At 38.6% G+C, this 13939-nt stretch overlaps 2 protein-coding genes across 5 annotated transcripts in view; both read left to right on the top strand.

Annotated features, from left to right (window-relative positions):
- sptbn1 (spectrin, beta, non-erythrocytic 1) overlaps window positions 1-9096 on the top strand; it is a 69651-nt gene extending 60555 nt beyond the window's left edge. For both annotated transcript variants that reach the window (XM_046857046.1, XM_046857047.1), the window contains 11 exons: window positions 180-554; window positions 828-1072; window positions 1328-1466; window positions 1561-1645; window positions 3691-3887; window positions 5040-5137; window positions 5238-5292; window positions 5619-5830; window positions 6109-6282; window positions 6382-6424; window positions 7544-9096. In XM_046857046.1, the coding sequence (XP_046713002.1) occupies window positions 180-554; window positions 828-1072; window positions 1328-1466; window positions 1561-1645; window positions 3691-3887; window positions 5040-5137; window positions 5238-5292; window positions 5619-5830; window positions 6109-6282; window positions 6382-6424; window positions 7544-7774 (1854 nt within the window). In that variant the 3' untranslated portion in view covers window positions 7775-9096. The remainder of the gene's footprint in view (window positions 1-179; window positions 555-827; window positions 1073-1327; window positions 1467-1560; window positions 1646-3690; window positions 3888-5039; window positions 5138-5237; window positions 5293-5618; window positions 5831-6108; window positions 6283-6381; window positions 6425-7543) is intronic.
- Window positions 9097-11319: 2223 nt separating this feature from the next.
- The window catches only part of eml6 (EMAP like 6), a 43535-nt gene continuing 40915 nt past the window's right edge, over window positions 11320-13939 (top strand). For all 3 annotated transcript variants that reach the window (XM_046858107.1, XM_046858106.1, XM_046858105.1), the window contains exons 1-2: window positions 11320-12694; window positions 12943-13233. In XM_046858107.1, coding sequence (XP_046714063.1) covers window positions 13037-13233 — 197 coding nt within the window. In that variant the 5' untranslated portion in view covers window positions 11320-12694; window positions 12943-13036. The remainder of the gene's footprint in view (window positions 12695-12942; window positions 13234-13939) is intronic.

The following is a 13939-nucleotide window of genomic DNA, read 5'->3' as shown; positions in this document are numbered from 1 at the left end:
AATCTCCCATCACTACAAAATGCTGACACTGTAGACTCATAAATAATAAAACAATTATTTTCTTCAATAAAATAAACAGCACCATATCAAGGAAAATTTTTTTTCTTTGTTAAACATATTTGCAATACATTTGTTATTAGCCTTACCCCTAGATTATATGTTCTTTCCTACTTTTTCAGATGCTGCAAGAGCGCTTCCGTGAGTTCGCCCGTGACACTGGAAACATCGGTCAGGAACGTGTGGACGGTGTAAACCGGATGGCTGACGAGCTTATCAACGCAGGCCATACCGACGCTGCGACTGTAGCCGAGTGGAAAGATGGGCTTAACGAGGCCTGGGCGGATCTTCTGGAGCTGATTGACACTCGCACGCAGATCCTGGCAGCATCTTATGAGCTGCATAAGTTTTACCATGATGTGAAAGAGATTCTAAGTCGCATCCTGGACAAGCACAAGAAGCTTCCAGAAGAACTCGGGCGAGACCAGAACACAGTTGAGGCGCTTCAAAGGATGCACACGACCTTTGAACATGACATACAGGCACTTGGTTCACAGGTAAGTTGTAAGGCTTTAATAGCATGAATTATCATTAAGATGCTGCTATAATTACTACACATATTAGAAGTACCTTGAATTTTTTTTATGTAATATGTAGAAATAAATTGAAAAATCTTAAGTTCACCATTGTATTTTTCCAGTGTAATCAGACACATACAGTAAAATCTCATCGTTTTGTATTATTTCATTGCATCATTAAAACTAACATGACCATCCTGACATCTCAGTTCCTCTCCTATCCTTCCTTTGTGTGTGCATTTGCGAGTGTAGGTGAGGCAGCTGCAGGAGGATGCAACACGTTTGCAGTCGGCGTATGCCGGTGATAAGGCAGACGATATCCAACGCAGGGAGAGTGAAGTACTGGACGCATGGAGGAACCTTCTGGAAGCCTGTGAAGGACGGAGGGCACGTTTGCTTGACACAGGAGACAAGTTCCGCTTTTTCAACATGGTGCGTGACCTCATGCTCTGGATGGAAGACGTCATCCGCCTCATTGAGGCCCAGGAGAAACCAAGGTGTGTGTGAGTACTGAAATGTGCTGACGGTGTAGTAAAGGCATTGTGCTTCTTTTAACGAAAATTAACAGGTTATAACTAGAGTTAAATGTAGCCAAGAAATGTTCTTTTGTAGATACATATAATGTATACAGTATGTTCCATGTATGTACAGTATACGCCTGATAATCCTTGTATTTACTGAAATGTCAGTATGCATTGTATAGTAAAACTAATTTTTGCTTGTTCATGTGTTTGTCCTCTGGGTGGCTGTAGGGATGTGTCTTCTGTGGAGCTGCTCATGAATAACCACCAGGGCATCAAGGCCGAGATAGATGCACGTAACGACAGCTTCACCGCCTGCATAGAGCTGGGCAAGTCTCTGCTGGCACGCAAACACTACGCATCAGAGGAGGTGTGGGACAAGTCTACACACTCTTTGTTTTGAGATTGTCTTACAATTGCAATAGCAAATACGTGATCTTTTTTTGCTGTATTTTCTTTTGCAGATTAAAGAAAGGTTGCTACAGTTGACAGACAAGAGAAAAGAAATGATTGACAAATGGGAGGACAGATGGGAGTGGCTAAGACTGAGTAAGTCAACTGTTGTTTTTGCTCTAAATCATGTCCTCCAAAATCATGTGCGCTTATTGCAAAAAGGAAAAAAAATACACAAAATGGTGGGGGTTTTTTGCTTCTCTTCTCTTTTTTTTACAAAATGATTCACTAATTATCATAATTGTGCGCTATATGGAAAAGCATTGGGACACCTGAATTTTCCAACTATATGTGGTTCTTCTACAAACTTTTATCACAAAGTTGGCGGCACACAGTTGTATAGGACTTCTTTGATGTGGAAGCATTAAATTTTCCCTTAGAAATCTGACCTCAACCCTACTGAAAACCTTTGGGATGAATTGGAATGCTGACTGCACCCTAGTCCTCCTCATCCTACATCAGTGCCTGACCTTACTAATGCCCTTGTGGCTGAATGAACACACATTTTCACAAACACAATCAATAATATAGTTTGAACATCTTTGCAGAATAATGGAGGTTATTATAATAGCAAATAGAGACTAAATGTAGATGTAAAAGGATGTTCTTATATTAGTTTTAATAGTTTGTATAGTGTACATAGTATCCCACAAAAAGGAGTACACCCTCACATTTAAGCAACCATTTCAGTATATCTTCTAAAGAGACAATACTATAGAAATTAAATGTGGATATTTTTTATTCTTCTAAAAACAACTCAACATACAGCCATTATTGTCAAATTAACTGCAAACAAAAGTGAGTTCACACCAAGTGAACATGTCAAAACTGTGTCCAAAGTGTGAATATTTTGTGTGAGCACTATTGTTATCTAGCGCTGCCTTTATCCTCCTGGCCATGGAATTCACCAACGATCCACAGGTTGTTGCTGGGATCCTCTTCCACTTCTCCATAATGACATCACAGAACTGCTGGATGTGTTTGGGGTCATTATAATGTTGATAAACTGCTGTTCAGCCCGGTTTCTAAAGGGAGGGCATTATGTTCTGCTTCAGAATGTCACAATAAATGTGGGAATCCATATTTCCCTCATTGAACCGCAGCTTCCCAGTACCAGCAGCACTCATGCAACCCCAGACCATGATGCTACCACCACCATGTTGACTGTAGGCATGGCAAAAATTTTGTGGTACTCCTCACCAGGGCGTCGCCAAACATGCTGGAAACCATCTGAGCCAAACAAGTTTACAGATAGTCTTCAGCAAACTGTTTGGACGCTTTCTTGTGTGGTAGCTTCAGAAGAGGCTTCCTTCTGTGACGACGGCATGCAAACCGACTTGTTGCAGTGTGCGCTGTATGGTCTGTGCACTGACAAGCAGACCTTCCACTTCTGCAACCTCTAAAGCAATGCTGGCAGCCCTCATGGGTCTGTAGTTTAAAGCAGACCTGTTTTAAATGGAACCCGTCTTGGACCTCTGTATGACTCTGGCCACTGTACTGTAACTCAGTTTCAGAGTGTTAGCGATCTTTAGCCATCTTTAAAGTGAATTGTTGTTACACGACGTACAGCTGCTATCACATAGGGTGTACTCACTTTTGTTGCCAGCTATTTTGACAATATTGTCTATATTAGAGGACAGTAAATCTGTACTGCTTTTAAAGCTGCACATTGACTACTTCAAAATATATCCAAGTTTAATTTCTATGGTATTGTCCTGTAAGAAGAAATACTAAAATGGTTGCTAAAATGTGGGGGGTGTACTCTCTTTTGTGAGATACTGTATATGTATATTCAGAATGAAAGTGAAATTCACTTCCAGAAGGAAGGCTACTGAAAAAAGTGGCAAGTCCCTGTTGGCTTTTTCAGTTTCGTTTAGAAAAAAACATCCAACCCATCCAGATGTGCTGTTTGAGAAATATATTGTGGAAAAATTACATAAAATAAAAATATATCAAAAAACATTTTGAAACAAAAAAAATATACATCACAAATCACCTTCACTTTTATTTTTATAAACCCAGAATCCTGTTCCTCAGTCAGATCCGATATGAAACACAGAAGTTGCTTTTGTGTGTGCTTGTGATCTTTTAATCATCCTGACATTCACTTCCTATCACTCTGTGTCTGTGTGCACATGTAGTTTTGGAAGTGCACCAGTTTTCACGAGACGCGGGGGTAGCCGAGGCATGGTTGCTGGGTCAGGAGCCGTACCTGTCCAGTAGGGAGGTGGGTCAGAGTGTGGACGATGTGGAGAAGTTGATCAAGAGGCACGAGGCATTTGAGAAGTCAGCTGCTACTTGGGAGGAACGCTTTTCTGCGCTCGAGCGGCTGACTACGGTAAGATACACACTGCGACTGCACAGACTAAAATGTCGGAGAGAGATGGGGTATCATCTATAAATCTTTCATAACAATTTTATATCATCTATCTATTTTATGCCAAACTCATAATATACACTTTAGGGTTTTTTTTCAGGAGAAGCCTTTAGCTTTTTATTATGTCCTTTAATTAATTTGTTGTTGTATTAATTATTTTAAAATTGAATATTTTTATTATTATTATTATTATTATTATTGCTATTATTATATTGTTTATTATATTATCATATTGTTCTGTTATAGGATTATACTCAAAAACAGTCTTGTGTGATGCTTAAAGCTGATTATTTTCATCTGCTGAAGTATTTCATTCATATTATACCACTTCAATTTGCCAATGATTCACAGATTTACTTATAACGCTACGGATTATACATAAAACAAGATTTTGTATCCATTTATAGTGAATGAATTAAGTATATAAATGAAGTTAATCACCCAAAAAAACTCAGTTTGTTGTGTTACCAAAAAAAGTCTTTACTTTAGACTGTTACAAAGTGCTGACACTGGAGACTCCTTCTAATCTATTATTCTATAAGTTTTTTAAAAAGTCTCTTCGCTGAAAACCACATCATTAATTAAACATTTTTATAAATGTTTTCAATCCATTTACTTTTAAGCTTAGTTTATATGGAGCATCTCTGGTGTACAAATTCCTGTGTTGGAGCTGCTGCTATAGAAAAGATTCAAATACACGCCTTTGATTTGCTTTAAGTTCAAAATAATGTTAAAGGTGCTGTTACAGAAAAACGACTGCTCTTGCGTGGAATGTTTCTCGAAAGCAGAAGTGATATGTGAGTAATATGCGTACAGTACACACTCTTCCCCAAAGCCAATACTTCCTCTTCTATAATAATGAGATATACCAACACAAATATAGAATTACAGTCACAGATTTTTCCATTCAAGTTTGTTCCTTTTAAATAATAACACTTTTAGCATAACGAATTGTCGGCTTGAGAGACAATTAGTTAAAAATTTAAAGTGAATTTCATCTTAGTACAGGTGTTGGGGAAGTGGGCAGGATTGACTGTCAGGATTGAAATAGGTGTGTGCATGCTTATGTGTGTGTGAGTCTGATTGTTTAACCTGTCCTTCCTTCTCTTTTAGCTGGAATTACTGGAAGTGAGAAGAAGGCAAGAAGAAGAGGAGAGAAGAAGAAAACCCCCAACGCCAGAGCCAGAGCAGGTCATTGAGGCACAGCAAAGGTAATTTGTTCTCACAATCTCAGTCAAGATGAAAAAATTTTGCTTTGTCCAAAGTTTAATAGTTATGTTTTCTGCGCATTCTTTCCTGACCTTTCCACAGAGAAGGAGAGCAGATTGCTCAGAACGGACTGCCGTCAGACCAGGAGTCACCACGGGTGAGTTATCTTACAATGTACACACACACACACACACACACACACACACACACACACACACAGACACACACACACATACATAAAGAACACTGCAATATCTTTAACATGTGACTAGTTGCAGGGATTCACCCGCAATTTCAAAATCAAAATTATTCAAAACATTCTTAAGACATTCATTAGCAAATTTCAGAGTGTGGCCTCTCACAGTGGGCAGAGTTACTGTAAGTTCAGCACTTACCCAAGAACCGAGGTGTGAGTTCATGATCTTTGGTTTTGCAAACCAGTATGAAACAAGAACCTGGCTTTTAACCTCTGTCTCATTTCAGGACGGAGTGGACGGGGAAATAGTGAACGGCGTGCCAGAGAAGAGCTCTAAGGAGGCGAGTCCTATCCCATCCCCGAACTCAGGCAGACGCGCAAAGGGCAGCCAATCGTCCACCCTGCCGGCCAAAAGTCAAGAGTCTTCCTCCGCTCAGCTGGAGGGCTTCCTGCACCGTAAGCATGAGTATGAGGGCCACAACAAGAAAGCGTCCAACAGGTAACGCCACCTTTTTTACTGATCAAAAAGTAACCATTTAAACCTGCAGTATTAGCTATAAATGTTATTACGGAATTTGTATTATGTCTAAAGAAAGAAATCACTCAGGTGTATATTTTTACACTGGAAATTACATATATGTATAATAATATCTAATATTAAATAATAAGAAACAAGTATTCTACAGAAATGTCATATAATGTTGTAACAGTTCACTTATAAAAAACTGAGGCCAACGTTGTGCTGATTAAAAATACCTTTTGAAATATTTTTCCCAGGTCCTGGCATAATGTGTACTGTGTTATGAACAACCAAGAGATGGGCTTCTATAAAGACAACAAAAATGCTGGGCAGGGCATTCCATACCACAATGAGATCCCCGTCAGCCTGAAGGATGCCGTCTGCGAGGTTGCTGTCGACTACAAGAAGAAGAAGCATGTCTTCAAATTGAGGTGAGCTGCAACTGCACTAATCTAAAGTCATGAAACTAAAGTGATTTAAAAAAATGTTTTACAGTTTGTCTAGAATGATTTTCTTCTTTTTCGTTACAGAGTGACAAACGGAAACGAGTATCTCTTCCAAGCCAAAGATGATGTAAGCACAGTTTTGACTCATGAAAGGTTAAAAGAGTAGAAATTGTTCAGCAGTGCCACCTTGTGGCAGACAGCCAAACATAATTAAATTAAATTACATTTAAAATTAAATTATCACTAAAATGTCTGGTAGCTACAGCGGTGTGCCTTTGGGAACTTTTAATGATATCTGCATTGCTAATGATAATAACTTGGAACACAGAACAAGCCAACATTAATATAGTTAGTTTATATTAGCCAGGACTAGTAAGAGCTTTGTTATATAAGCATTGTTACAATGTGATTTACAATGTGTCATTTTGTTTACAGCAGCACAAAACATGCTGCAACCAGGCTCTGACAACACTTTTCAGGAGTGTACCCAGAAATATGCTCGATTAGTCTAGCTTTTTCTGTACAAGAAAAGCCACTATTGTAAAAAAAAAAAAAACAGTTTTCATTTTAACACATCTCAGTAACTTGATGAAGATGATTTTATAAAGATTTTATATATTTAAAACAACAAAAACACAGTGCAGTCTAGACTCTGTCACTGAATCTGAAATCACACATTCAAACACATGCATGCATTAAAAAATTTAGAAAATATTTTGGGTTCAGCTGTTAAACTGTAAATACAACTTTTTAGCTGTTTGTAGTGTATTATACTGTACGGTTAAAACTAATTTTATAAGAAGATAAAGACCTAACGAATTGTGTCTGAAAGCCTGTCATGGGCACAATAATCTCTGCTTTCTTGTCACTGTTTTTGGTGTTTGATAGTAGTTTGTCTGTGTTTATCCTGCTGGTTCTTATTAAGGTTTTTGGTTAGTTTACACCCAAGCCTGGTTTTTGAACTTTTTCTTTCATAGTTGAACATTTCTGCACTTTAACAAGTTTAATGTTTGTACAATAATTAGCAATCTTGTTTAATTTTTTATGCTGCTTTTAAGAACAAATCACTTAAATAGCATCCTTCTCAAAAAAGCCTTCAGCCAGCTTTTATTTGCTGTTCTAAGGGAACATTCATCAACCAAGTTAGATAAAAGCATAGTTTTAAGGATGCAGTGATCTTTGGACTTCTTTTAAATGCTATTTGTGTGTGTGTGTGTGTGTGTGTGTGTGTTTGACCTTTCTTCAGGAGGAGATGAACACGTGGATGCAGGCTATTCAGAATGCAGTCAGCGGCTCCTCCCCTTCGGAGAAATCTGACGTTACACCTAGCAACCAGAGCACTCCTGCCTCCAGCCGCGCCCACACTCTCCCGGCAACTGTTACCCTGACAACCGAGTCGAGCCCAGGCAAACGGGAGAAGGACAAGGAGAAAGACAAAGAGAAGCGTTTCAGTCTCTTCAGCAAGAAGAAGCAGTAGAGGCCAGTTCCCCTAGCAGCAGAGACATTCCTCGCTTTCATTAAAGTTGTCTTTTTATCTCTTCCTTATTCTTTCCCTCTCTCTCTTTCTCTCTCTTTCTCTTTCTCTCTTTCTGTTCACCTCATGTGATATTCCAGCATGCAAGCCGAAGAGCAAATATGCTACACTCTGTGCCTGAAGTCCCTTTGATCGGGTTCCAAAGTTACATAGAAAAAAACAATGATTAATAAAAAATATTCTCAAAAATAAAAAAGGAAAGATTTTTAGCTAGGGTGTGTTAAGGGTCAGGTTTGGAAAATCCTAGGACAAGATGAATTTTTTTACTCTGTTCTGTTTCTATCGTCTTTCGATTTTAAATCTATGATTTTAATTATTGATTATAGATATCACTCTTTTACATAACCGTGTCGTTTGAATGGGTTGGATATTTAAAAAAGAAATAAATAACCGCTTTCCTCAATTTTGTGAGGCTGTCTCGAAGGGATGCGCTGCGTTCTTTCTGTGCTGTCGGGGAGCAAGACGGTGACTCTTTTGACGAAAACAATTCCACTGTGCGATTCATGTCTGAAACTGAATCTAACATTTACATATGAAGGAACTTTCGCTAAAATTAAATTCACTTCTGTAGTCGCCATGTTGGCAATCCCTGCCTTTTAACAATTCCAGGCTGTAATGCCGTAGAACTCTGTGCTAATATGAAGGTTGATTAACATTTGCTTGTCATGTGTCCTTTATTAAAACCAAGTTATTTTCTTTTCGTTTTTTTTTTACCTGTAAGAATGTTATAATGCTATATAAAAAAATACTCCTTTAATTTTTTATTTTTACATTTTCCTTCCTTATTTTTGGTCACGTCTGTTGAGTTGCATCATAATATATGTTTCAAATAATTCTAGTACAGAGTATTGAAAAACTAGCTGTATTATAAACACTCTATAGCATCGATGTTAAGTGGAAAGTGGCGCTCGAGTATTTACTGGATTAAAAAACTGTAAAGTTACTCAAAAATATGGTCGCTTGCTTGTTGGCTATAGCACTACACATTATAATGATTTTTTTTGCTACATTATCCCGCTATTTGATACATAGTGTGCATTTCTCTGTCACTGTATGTCATGTAATGAAGAAACTAAAACAAAAAAAATCATCTACTGCACAATCAGAAATAGCGTAATAGGAATGAAATCCTTTTGCAGCGTCCGGGCTGGTGAGGGTGTATAGTAACCTCATTGTAGTCCGACTGTATGAAACTGCACCTGTAGACCTTTTACCCCCCTCTCTGTTAAATATGTGCGATGTCATTAAAATGCTTTTAAACATTACTGGCTTCTACTGACTCCTGTATCCCTGATGTTTGCTTTTTTTACTCTCATTCAATATCGGGATTTGTTTGGATGTGTTGCTTTTGAAATGACTGAATTTTGGCATTATGGTGCTGTGAAAAAGACATTTAAAAATTTAATATTGGATAAAAGTTAAAAGGATTGAATAAAATCTAAATAGTGAAATGAAATACAGGAAAAAGGCAAAAATCGAATTGATCTGATAAAATTATTTAATACATTTTGTAAAAATCCAAAAGGGTAAATCTACATTATTTATTAGGTACATGGGTTACTGGCCTAAGCACTAAATACAAAGTAAACAAAACTAGAAAAGAGGGCAACCTCAATACAGGCAGACGGATGAGACACAGGTGGCACTTACAACACAAACGACAGATGGAGGGGACACTTTCTGGGAAACAGTGAGGACCTTTAATGGCAAAAACACAAAATAATAAGTCTAGAGTTCTGACATGGAGTGATGTGACAAAACCCATTGTGAAATGTATTTACTGAGATTATACTTTGTTTTCATTTAGAGTTACAGTTAATGATTTTAATTTTGTGACTAACTATTCAGCTCAGTTTAACTGACAACAGGAACTAAGTTACTAAGGTGAAATAATTCACAATATTTTCTTTCTTTAGAACTTTCCAATTTAAAAAAATAAAAGTTAAATGTTAAAGCTTTACCTTTTACCAAGTGACTGCCATGTAAATCTCTGTGAATGACCTGTTACTATAAAATCAATAATGGTTTAAAACAAGTGCATAAATATAGAACTTGCAGTCCGCTTTTTTGGTTTTAAATTCGCTCACCATCTTATAAGTCAGAATGTACTTGTTATAGGTAGTATTAATGGAGTAAAGCACTGATATTTGGCACCATTTTGACCTCCATGTGTTCAAAGTAGAAATAAACATCCAGGCCTTTTGCCCATGTTTGTCTTTGGCTAACAATAAACTAGCCAGCTAACTGGAATGAATTATATACACACTTTCTTTCTCAAAACAGTGAGTTGTTTAGTCAGTGTTATAGATATAAAAAGAGAATATGTTGATTTATCCAAGATGATTTATCCAAGATGAAACTGCATGTCGTAGTTTTACACAGAGTGTGTTCCTGATTGTTGCGTGATGTCTAGAAATCAAATCTGACACATTAATGAGTTGATGAGTTTCTGTTTTTTTTCTCAGGTAGGGGAAAAACACCATCTGGAAGCTCCATATGTTTGGGATTACAGGGTGGAGCATGACACTACAGGCCCTTTTCATAACTCTAAAGAATATCACCTGTAGAAGGCACAAACACACACACACACGAACACACACACACACACACACACACACACACACACACACACACACTACACAGTTGCTGAATATTTTGTACCATTCCGTTTCAGTGTTATAATTGCCACATGATTCAAAAATCTAGAATTGAGATTCAGGTAATAGAACTAGATGTATATGTTTATATACCTTTTCATAAAATAATACATAGCAGTTAATGATAGGATAAAATGTTTGACAAATAAATGTACAATATGATGTTTATAGTATTAGGGTTCATATATTTTCAATAATATGTATCATTTTTTATTGTAAAATTGAACCAAAATAACTTAATTGTCCTCAAGTTTAGATCCTCTTTTGTAAAAGCCAGTTTGCCTTTATAACTGCATCTGACAAGTGATGCCAAAAACAATATTTTCCCTTATAGGTATTTCTCCCTTGATTTTATACACAAGTTTTTATATACAAGATACACCTACTCCATGTACTGTATGACTATCACCATCTATCACCAATTTTTTTGTCTTCCTAGCTTCCTAGCCTAGGTTACTTTTCACACTACTAGTATAAATTAATTGCAAAAATCAATTTCAAGGATATTCATTGTGGTAAAGTATTTCCTTTTTGCATACATCATACTTTAACTCTACTACATTTCAAAGCAAAATATTTGAGGAAGGCAGGTGTAATAGGCCAGGCTGGTAATGACAGGCATGGGTGGTTCTGCAGTGTGTGGGCAAATTGGCTGGGGATGGCAAGCGAGTGTAAAGTCCATGTGTGATGAGCAGTTGGGGAAAAAAAGATGAGTGGGATGTTTGTAAGAACCCTCTGTGTGTGTGTGTGTGTGTGTGTGTGTGTGTGTGTGTGTGTGTGTGTGTGTGTGTGTGTGTGTGTGTGTGTGTGTGCTCGTGTGTGTGTGCTCGTGTGTATGTTTCCCAGTTATTTTAATTATTTACATATAGCAGTTAGGGTAACATTAGCCCACTTACTAGCAAACATTGCTAATTCTATTATTTATACACTGCGGTTAGGGTAGCAATAGCCCACTACTAGTGAACATGACTAATTTGATTTTACACAATGTTTACTATAGAATTAGTTTGCTTACTTGCAAACACTGCAAATTTTAATGTTTACACATATAATACTGGCTAAAGAAAAAAAAACAAGAAGAAGAAGCAAATAGGCTAAAAAACAAATGCATGCAATGCACCAAATGCCCCTAATGCACGTGTCAATTCAATTGCACATGAAGGTTAAACAGGGGTTAATAAAATGGTTTCCACCAGTTTTACGGAAACACCCTCTTTTCCTCTTGCAGTCTCGTCATGACGTCATGTCCTGGAGATTTTTCTCATTTCATCGCAAAATTGTTTCTTTCTTTTAATTATATAAAAAACGCTGCACCGTTCCGGAGTCTCCGTTTGCCGATGCCTCGAACGACGCCCGTGCTCTTGTCCCGCGCACCTTCAGCACCTCGGACAGCGCAAGACGCTGCCGGCAGGCGGTTTGTAGTCCCTTCGTCATGCGCGCGCCTCTCCTGCACGACAGCGCGGATGACGCTTGAGGACTTCAACATCCGCGATGCTGCACGCGGTGCGGCGCGACGTGCCGTCGTGACGCGGCGCGTGGCCGCGAGGCGTCGTAGTAACCGAGAGCGCTCGGTAACTCCACACTGGAGCCCGTATTCCTGAACACGACTACGCGAGGGCTCGTTCGTAAGGCAGAGTTCAGTCACTAGCCGCTGCGCTGAGGTCGCGTTTCCGTTCAGAAGAAGGGATTATACACAGAAAATGAGTCGCTTTTGTGTCACACCGGTACGTGAATGACATCTAAAAACGTTTTCTGTTTGTTGCTGCTGTTGTTGGACCGCTCGGGAGGAAGCGCGCGGCGATGCGGGACGGTGAAAGAAAAAAAAACCGAGCATCTGGTCGGGGAGCGGCGATCCGGAAGCTGGACATTAATCGTGCTGTAGATCTGATGTGAATCTGTAGAAGGATCATTTTAATCTAACTGTCTGATCACGTTTGATCTGAACCTCTAGGCTGTACACTTCTTGCTGAGTTCTAGATTAAACCTGACGTTTAATCCCACGCCTAACCGAGACGTTTCTCCTCCTCATGTTCACATCAGCACTACAAGATTTCTACTGGTTCTGATTTTATTCTTTATCTTTCATGTCAGTCCGTTTATACTCAATGAAAGTGCTCGCTATTATCCTGCTGTGATTTCTGAAACCAAATATCTCTAAGACGCCGCTCCTCTGTAGGCTACACGCCCCCTACATTTTATATTCCAGGTACACACACACACACACACACACAATAAATATTAAAATGTGAATAATATACAATATATATATATATATATATATATATATATATATATATATATATATATATATATATATATATATATAGTATATTACTGTACTACTGTGTGTGTGTGTGTGTGTGTGTGTGTGTGTGTGTGTGTGTATATATATATATATGTGTGTGTGTGTGTGTGTGTGTGTGTTAACAAACTAAAGATTGGACACTCTTCTAGGTGTTAAGGAGAACAGAGAGTTGTACTGGTACTCTGATGTTGCTCGTGTGAGCCAGGCAGTGGCGCTGAAGAGGGCGCTGAAGAGGGCGCGAACATGGCCGATAAGACGGCGCCACGCTGCCAGCTTCGGCTTGAGTGGGTTCACGGCTACCGGGGTCACCAATGCCGCAACAACCTCTACTACACAGCCGGGAAGGAGATTGTGTACTTTGTGGCTGGGGTCGGTGTCGTCTACAACACCAGGGACCACACACAGAAGTTTTACCTGGGACACAATGATGACATCATTAGGTAAGAACACAACTGTTCAAGGGAACATTCATACATTCATTCATCTTCAATAAGTGGGCATGAGGTGGAATTTCTAACCAGGTCATCACACAGCATTGTGGACACTCACTCATTCCCCATTTAGAGGTACATTAAGTGTAAAAGTGTGTTTTTGAGAATGGGAAGAAACCTGGAAAACCCAAATTAATTTTATATAGACACAATCAGAACAACTTCACTATGTAAGACATTGAATCTGGAGCTGCTCAAAAGACAGTCACACCACCACGGGAAGCTTGAATAATTCATGGTTGGGGTTGGCATGATTTATCTGGTCTAAGAACATGTATAGTTCCATCCATCCATTCATTCATCTTCAATACCTGCTACACAATGGTCAGAGTCACACTGGGTGGCACCAGTAAGGTGATGTGAGAATCATCATCAGTCATTTGGGGAATTAGGAGGAAACCTGAGAACCCATATAAAACCCACATAGACACAATAAGAACATTTACACAAAGCCAGTAAAATCAGATTAAACCTTGAGACATTCAAGGGTCACACAGAAAAACACTTGGAGCTTTATACATTACAAGTCATGCTTCAAATATTCAGTGATATCTACCTAAACAAGTAGTTCCCTTCCAATTAAGGTGTATTCCTGCAACACTTCTAGTAGTCCTGGGATACAATCTGGATCCACCAAGAAGATAAAGCAGTACCT

Source organism: Silurus meridionalis, chromosome 9 (genome assembly GCF_014805685.1).
Source record: "Silurus meridionalis isolate SWU-2019-XX chromosome 9, ASM1480568v1, whole genome shotgun sequence".
NCBI lineage: Eukaryota > Metazoa > Chordata > Actinopteri > Siluriformes > Siluridae > Silurus > Silurus meridionalis.
This window is presented reverse-complemented; position numbering and strand designations above follow the sequence as displayed.